At 39.7% G+C, this 8,237-nt stretch overlaps 1 protein-coding gene across 2 annotated transcripts in view; it reads right to left on the bottom strand.

Moving 5' to 3' along the window:
- Positions 1-2,128: 2,128 nt before the first annotated feature.
- The window catches only part of rassf5 (Ras association domain family member 5), a 73,315-nt gene continuing 67,206 nt past the window's right edge, over positions 2,129-8,237 (bottom strand). For both annotated transcript variants that reach the window (XM_079582191.1, XM_079582192.1), the window contains exons 3-6: positions 6,553-6,663; positions 5,046-5,364; positions 3,603-3,718; positions 2,129-2,570 (exon numbers count right to left, since the gene is read on the bottom strand). In XM_079582191.1, coding sequence (XP_079438317.1) covers positions 2,421-2,570; positions 3,603-3,718; positions 5,046-5,364; positions 6,553-6,663 — 696 coding nt within the window. In that variant the 3' untranslated portion in view covers positions 2,129-2,420. The remainder of the gene's footprint in view (positions 2,571-3,602; positions 3,719-5,045; positions 5,365-6,552; positions 6,664-8,237) is intronic.

Below are 8,237 nucleotides of genomic sequence, written 5' to 3'. Positions count from 1 at the left end.
ATTTTCTATCAAATAAAGATGCAGAGACATGGAGAGAAGCAAAGTGGTTCAACAGTCTGTCGATACATAATTAACGGAGGATGCTAACCATGATGCTAACACGGAATACTAGAATATCTGCGAAATTGTGTAATAAGAATGAGTCAAAACATTCATATGGACCCAATTTTAACTCAGCTTTATTTGTGTGAGCCAAATATGCTCGTAGAAATCGTTCATAAAGAGTGGGAAAAAGAGTGACGCGATGCTATATGTAGGCTATATATGCAGCTAACGTAAGCATCTTCATTAGCATTCTCCGCAACTGTACTTTGTTCCTCTCAGTGCGTCTCTGTTTCTGCTTTTACTTCATAAAATTGCCACTGCGCTGGTGTAAAACGATGACTTTCACACTTACAACAGGCCTTTTCTCATCAAACTAAAAAGGAAAGGCCAAAACGAAACATAATGTAGTCCTTATTAATGTCAAGCCCCTTTTGAAGCAACCGTACAATCCTTTTCATCTCAACGTTTGCCAATTCCTATACAAGTCCATCGAAGAATCACGTAATGTCTAAGTAAAAACAAAAAAAAAACAAAAAAGATTGTCTTTGTTTCATCCCAAAAAAGATGCAGAAGAAAAATAACCACATGCCGTCTCCTTAAACGTCTCTGGATGAGCTGAGGGGGACTCATGCATACAGTAAGTAACACTTGCAGTAGCAGCAGCAGAACAAAATGTCTCCAATGCCTCTAAATCAGTAGTCCCCCGATGCGATCGCCATTTTACAAGTTCGTATTGTGCGTGTCCATTTCTACATGTGCCTAAGCTCCTGCTTTCGTTTCTCTGTCCGTTCACAGAGGGACACTGCAGACAAAAAGGTCGTACTCATGAGTTACAAGTCCTGGAATTGACAATATGTGTCGTGTTTGGAGTTTTTGTTTTGTTTTTGGTTCTTGTTCTTATCCCATTGTCTGTACATATACATAACATGTACCAGGGGCGGACTGGGACTGAAAAACAGCCCTGGACTCTGACCAGCCGGGCCCAAATTAGCGTAATTGTGCACTTCCATAAATACATATTTTAACCTCTAACCACCCGCCTTAACCGAGTGCCTTTTCCCCAGTTCGGCTTTTTATTTTTATTTTATTTTTATTGGTATCATCAGCAAAAAGAACTGGAAATGGGGTCATAGAAACAGAAGCAAAATCATTAATATAAATAATAAATAATAACGGTCCCAAAATTGAACCTTGCGGTACGCCATACTCCACGGAATTCCTTTTAGATTCACATTTTTTTAATGTAACGCCTCATTTGAAAGCTAAGACCTACAAAAGTGACGGTAACTTTTTGTCACGTCATTTATTTTATTTTTTTTCATAATTTTTTCTATCATTTTTTGTTGTGTTTTTCTCACGTCTTTGTAGTTTTTTTTGTCCGTGTTTTTCTCATGTTTTTCCTTGCCTTTTCATCACATTTTTTGTCAATTTTTTGTTGCTTTTCCAGCACATTTTTGTTTTGTTTTCATCCTCTCTTTCTCGCTATTTTGACGCTTGTCTTTTTAGCTTTTAGATTTGGGTAAAGCTCGGTTGAGGCGGGACCGGTGGCCCTAGAGCCAGTGGCCCTTCTGTGCTCTTCCAGAACGGACATATGGCCAGTCCGCCCCTGACATGTACAATAGGGCACATTAGCGATTCAGAATCTCAGAGGGACTTTCTCGGTTAAAAGAAGGTCAATTGTTATTTCTATGAGGATTTTTTTTCTTTCTTCTGTATTCGAAAGGACAGCAGGAAACAGGGTGGAGAGATATTCAGCAATTTGTTGGTAAAACATAAGAAAAACGGACTATTGTGACTCACTAAAGCTGGGGTCGTTTGAACGCAATTTTGAGTCCAAATTTTCTCTCCTCAAGCTCGGGCAGACAACCCCATTTTGTTGTGGCGTCCAAACCACTCTACGGGCGCATTTGAAGCCCGGATTTGTCCTGCACACATTTATTTGTGCCAGGTGGTCGATTGTCTAGTTACTACGTGTTTGACGTGATTATTTGTAGTGTGTGGGGCGATCATGTCTCGCTTCAGCGCGCAGAAACTGATCTCCAAATCCTGAGCTAGGTGTCGGCTGTTGGGTTTCAGCAAAAAACGACTCAAATCAAGACACATATTGTGAATTCAAACACTTCAAACTCATGCGGTACTTTCTTTTTCTGCAGTCGACGTTTCAAAATGAAGCTAACGTTCCCCGAGGGCCTGAGAAAATTGCCTGTTTGGAAAGTAGAAACTAGAATCGAACCATTGGCTGTAGAAACAAGGGGTAAGGGGTGGAGAAAGCTGACTGGTCCGTTCACTTCCTGGTGTCAAGGTGGAGGGGAAATGTGATTGGCCGGGCTGTTCCTCTGGGCTGGTAAGGTCGTATTGCGGTGAGCGTTCAGGGGTCATTGGGGGGGGTCGGGCTGTTGGAGAGCCAGCTGTAGTTTCTTTCGGTAAACGGCGTATTTCTGCTGCACGGTCCGGACGCGCTCGGCCTCCTCCTTCTCCAAAATCACCAGGAAGTTTTGCAGCTCGGGGACGGAGAAGGCGTGCCACTGGCAAGACAGGAAAGATGAGATGAGGATAAATATGTAAAAGAGGTGAAAGAGAGAAAACCAGCTAGGGCTGCTCGATTATTGAAAAAATAATAATCACGATTATTTTTGTCATAATTGAAATCACGATTATTCAAACGATTATTTGTTGCCTTTAAAAAAAAACATCAAAAAAGTGACAAAAATCCAGCAAAAAAATGACAAAAATCCAGCAGAAAAAAGACAAAAATCCATCAAAAAAGTGACAAAAATCCATCAAAAAAAAGACAAAAATGCAGCAGAAAAAAGACAAAAATCCATCAAAAAAGTGACAAAAATCCATCAAAAAAAGACAAAAATCCATCAAAAAAAAGACAAAAATCCAGCAGAAAAAAGACAAAAATCCATCAAAAAAGTGACAAAAATCCATTAAAAAAAAGACAAAAATCCAGCAAAAAAGTGACAAAAATCCAGCAGAAAAAAGACAAAAATCCAGCAAAAAGTGACAAAAATCCAGCAGAAAAGACAAAAATCCAGCAAAAAAGTAACAAAAATCCAGCAGAAAAAAGACAAAAATCCATCAAAAAAGTGACAAAAATCCATAAAAAAAAGACAAAAATCCATCAAAAAAGTAACAAAAATCCAGCAGAAAAAAGACAAAAATCCATCAAAAAAGTGACAAAAATCCATCAAAAAAAAGACAAAAATCCAGCAGAAAAAAGACAAAAATCCAGCAAAAAAGTGACAAAAATCCATTAAAAAAAAGACAAAAATCCAGCAAAAAAGTGACAAAAATCCAGCAGAAAAAAGACAAAAATCCAGCAAAAAAGTGACAAAAATCCAGCAGAAAAAAGACAAAAATCCAATCATTTTTTTGCGATTATGCTAATTTTGTAATCGTTTACTGTTGTAATCGAAATCGTAATCGAATTTCGATTAATTGCACAGCCCTAAAACCTCTGCATTCTCATTTTCGTAGCATTTTTCTCTTAGCAGGGCGACTTATACTACCAACTATTAACATATTCACAGTGCACCGTTATGTAGACTGACCTCCACCTCCCCCGTCTCGTTCTCCTTCAGGACGAAGCTGAGCTGGTCAGTGTCTGGACCCGTGATCAGCCTCAACAGCAGGGGGCGCTCCGACAGAGGCAGCTTCTGGAACAGGTCTGGAGATGAAAAACGGTACAAGAGATGAGTCCACACCCCTGTGTCCACCCTTACATTTTGAGAACCATTAACATCTACTCAGAATGGTTCAGAGGGCATAAATTGTCATTAAATGTTAATAAATCAAATTTTATGTTGTTTGCTCGTAATAAAACATATGATAGAGATCAAATCAAAATTTATTTAGTGATTAAATTTATTTTGTGTCATCTACATGTTTTTTAGGAGTTCTGTGCTGGAAGGAACAGGTCGAAAAAGTTTGCAAAAAGATAACTAAGTCTATTGGAATCATAAGTAAAGTTAGAAACCTAGTAAATTGTAAATGTCTGTTAACACTTTACTACAGTCTTATTTATCCCTATTTAAATGATGGTAATATTGTTTGGGGAAATACTTTCACCACTTTTTTTCACAACAAAATGTTCATTCTACAAAAGAAGTTTGTCCGTAGAGCTACTCTTTCCAAACCTGATGCTCCAAGTGCAGCTTTGTTTTTTGAAATGAAACTCTTGAACATTTCTGATATAAATACTTTAATGACTTGTATTTTTGTATTTCGATCACTGTATGATGAGGACTGGCCTTCGTATATAAAACATTATTTTATGCATAACCATCAGGTTCATCGTTATTCTACAAGGCAGGCTGTAAAACGGCCCCTTCATCTGCCGTTATATAAAACATCTCATGATCAACGGTCAGTCAGATATGATGGAGTTAAAGTCTGGAACATCTTCTGGATTCATCCACCTCATTATACATGTATAAAATCAAACTAAAACATAAATTATTGGCTGAGCATTTGTGCTGAGTATAGAGCAGAGACTCATAAAGGAAATGATTGTATGAGTATTGTATATTTGACACGTTGTATTTGTATTTGACTCTGTATTTTTGTACTATGTAGTGACTTAGCGTGGGTTTACATTACTCTGATCCTTATTTAATTGTTGTTTTTTTTTTCTTTTTAACTAGTTATGCTAAAGTGCTAAATAAATAAATAAAAAATACTTAAAGTTTTCTTGACAATATATTGACATGCCTTGTGCTAAGAGAAGTGGCTTTTTTGTCCACAAATTCCAAGAGTCAAGGCAAAAGAGTGCAAGTAAAGAATACATCACTTGCGTATTTTATGAAAACCTTTATCTGCAAATTTGCTTCTTCATTAAAAAGTCCTCTGACATACAATACCCAAGGGCAAAACAACAGTCTGCAGCTGTAATGGTAAAGCTCTAATGAAAAACCCTGTGCCTATGTGACGCCTCAGCTGTCCACCGTTTCCCCATCGAAACCATGGTGCCGCTAAAATCCCTGACATGCCCTCACCCTGCCCGTCTCGGTGCGTCTGCCTGTAGAGGGCGAACTTGCGCGGGTTGTCGAGGACCATGAACTTCTTGAGCAGTCCTTGGATGACCTCCCGCGTGGTGGTGTGGGAGCTGATGTGGAGCTGCTTCACGCAGTCGCACGGCAGGTAAAAGGACGTCCGCTTCTCCGCGTCGTCCACGCCGTTCGACTCCTCCGCGCTTCCCTCCGGGCAGAGCCGAGCGTTCTGATTGGCCGTTTGTCTGTCGGGGTCGGGGACGGTGACGGGTCGACTCAGTCTTAAGTGGACTTTGATGAATCCGGTGTAAGAGCCGTCTGAAGCCTGGAAAGATGAGACATTTGATCGTTTTTATCAGGTCCTATTGTATTCTAGTACGGTCACAAAATAGCATTAAAGGTCCTATATCATGCAAAATCGACTTTTTAGAGCTTTTAGCCATGTTGTTATGCTATTTCCTTATCAAAAACACCCTCAGAGTGGTTTGTGGCTTCATTCACGCAGCTCTCAGTAATCCTCCTGAATCCTGCTCTCTGAGCAGCTGCTCCTCCCTCTCCTGGTGAACGACTGAGTGTTCAGTTGTGTCGTCACAGCGGAACGGAAGTGCTCGACGTCTGTAATGTAATGTCTTACAGCCTGATTTTAATTTGTAAAACAGCTTTTTCATTATTTCTGTCGTAAGAGAGAAACAAAGAGAAAAAAAAAGAAGAAAAAAAAGAAAGGATGTGCCCGAGGTGCTTCCAGGTCAGCTGTGGCCAAAACAAACACCCCTGAGCGTCTGAACAGATCAGTCATGTTTGCGCTGCAGCTGTGAAGATGGAGCTCGTTATAACCTATTCTGGACACACCTGTTCTTTATTCTTACCTAACGATAACGTCACGGACGGAGAGAAAGAAGCGCGTTTGGCTACGAGGACGAGGAGTTTATTCAACCTTTTTCAAGAAGAGGCCAATCGAAGTTGTTTTTTTCCTCCGGGATTCAGCGACTATCACCAAAATATTGTTTTTCTGTGACTGTCTCTGATGGATGTTTGGTGAACCTTCGCCAGAATCAAAGTGGATTAACTTTTATAACCAACGCAAGTCCCACTATGTAAACAGCGATGGACCAGAGTGGTGAGTCAGTCCAAACGCGTGTTAGCTTGTGTGTTAGCATATTAGCATGTGTGTTAGCCATTTATGAAGCTGTGTTGCAGATGTCAACTCCGTATAACTGCATCGTGAAGTAATTTCACTTATTGCTCTTTATTTATATTACGGTAAAGTTGTATGAGCGGAGAGAGGGGGCGGAGTTAACTGAATCGAAGTGTTGTGTCTTCCGGGTTTGAAAACTACTTCCAGAAAACACATATATTTTTCACAAAAATGAGTGCTCAATAGTGGTAGAGGTACAATCATTCATATAAATGCCTATACTTCACTTTGGAATGGCTAAAATAGCATGATATAGATCCTTTAATAAAGCTTTGATGACGGCTCCTGGGCTCATGCACAAGCACCGCTGACACTCACCAGTTTCATGCCGTTCTCAGACACCTGGGAGTTGTACGCCTCGATCCTCTGTCGCGCCTCTTCTTCAGAGAGATCCTTCGCGCCTCGCTCCTCTTGCTCTTTTGCTTCAACCTGAAAGGCACAAACACAAACAATTCAACTCCTATTCTCACCAGCAGAGGGCAGCTTTGGCCACTGTCTTGAAGGAATGGTTTAAACCTGCTTTATTTTCACCTTTTTTTCTTCTTCTTAACAACAAAGAAGGAGAAAACAGCGGCAAAACAGATAAACAAATAGTTAAATCAATGGCTCCTGTACAAGCAGACACCACACACATACAAGCTTCCACACATATATATATATACACACATTCCCACTGTTTCTTGTTTTATACAACAAAACAAGGGTACGGTATATCTGCACATAGATGATCATTATTTTGTCAAGGTTTAAGTTTAGCACCCCACTCATCCAGACCAGCTCTATATGAAACTCCAGCTGATTTCATGATTTTTTACTTTATTTTTTATTTTAAAACCTGCTTTTTAAGGGTTGTGCACTTGCAGTTTCAATGTCCTTCTTACTTGATTGCTTTTATTTGCTTTAACAGTAACATTTATAAACCATGTGCCACGCGGGTTTGACCAAAAATAACATAAACAAAACATGAATTCATTTTGTAAATTAAATGTGATGATAAATTCACACTTGCATTTGCCTGATGAAGGTAAAATGTGACTGTGAAAAGAGACAGAAGATGCTCAGGCACAGCAGTGGAAGGTGCAGGTTTACAAATAACTAGCAGTCGCAGTTGTAAATGCTGCCTTATTAACTACTTCTTCTAAAAGTAGTCATACAGCCTAATGCAGTTGTACCACGTGCACATTGAGTCGGCAGACACTATTATTTTCTGTTCATACTATCAGAACTGTCTGGGACCCTGCTATAGCCCATCATTCCCATGCATGTCACTCACATGCAGAAGAGGGCATTTCCTCTCAGCACTCCTGTTTCTCACTCGTGATGTATTCATTCTCTCACATGTTTGTGTCAGTCACATCCACCTGAATCCAAGCAGATAAGACGACAGTAAAGACCGGCTGTCTCAGGTCCAGGGTGTCCTTTGTGCTCATTGTGTTTTGTAGTAGTGATAGGCAGCAGTAACAATACCAAGCATGAACATTAGAAGCCGCATCTAATGGTAGTACTGGTAGAAAAACTAAGGTTGTAAAAAAAAATACATTAAAATGAATGTTAGCCTTTAGCTTCAATGCTACAACAGCTATAGACTCAGAAGTCTCCTCCAGTGAAGTGTTTATGTCCTGAGTGAAGTTATTGTCAAACAGCTGCTTGTTTTCTGCTATGTACTGTTTAAATATATATGTATTTCAGCGAGACAAAGCCACTCTCCATAGGAAAAAAACACAGACAGAAACATAGTTGTTTCTAAGCAACATTCTGTGTGCAGGGCCCATTTTATATTCTGTTCTGAATTTTTCATCGTCTGTGAATACGGGCCTCATTTTGAATCATGTTTACAGGGCAGGCGAACATAAGCTTTCTCACGCCGGCCTTTTCAGCTTCCGTAAATGTACTGTATAATGTGAATTCTGTACGAATTAAGAAAGTAAACTGCCCAGGTAAACTAAACTAACCTATGTCAATGAGAAATGAGTTAATCTGCTTTGGAACATTACCTTTATTTA

Source organism: Gobius niger (genome assembly GCF_951799975.1).
Source record: "Gobius niger genome assembly, chromosome: 24".
Classification (NCBI taxonomy): Eukaryota; Metazoa; Chordata; class Actinopteri; order Gobiiformes; family Gobiidae; genus Gobius; species Gobius niger.
Note: the sequence above shows the minus strand (reverse complement) of the source record. Positions and strands in the feature narration are given on the sequence as shown.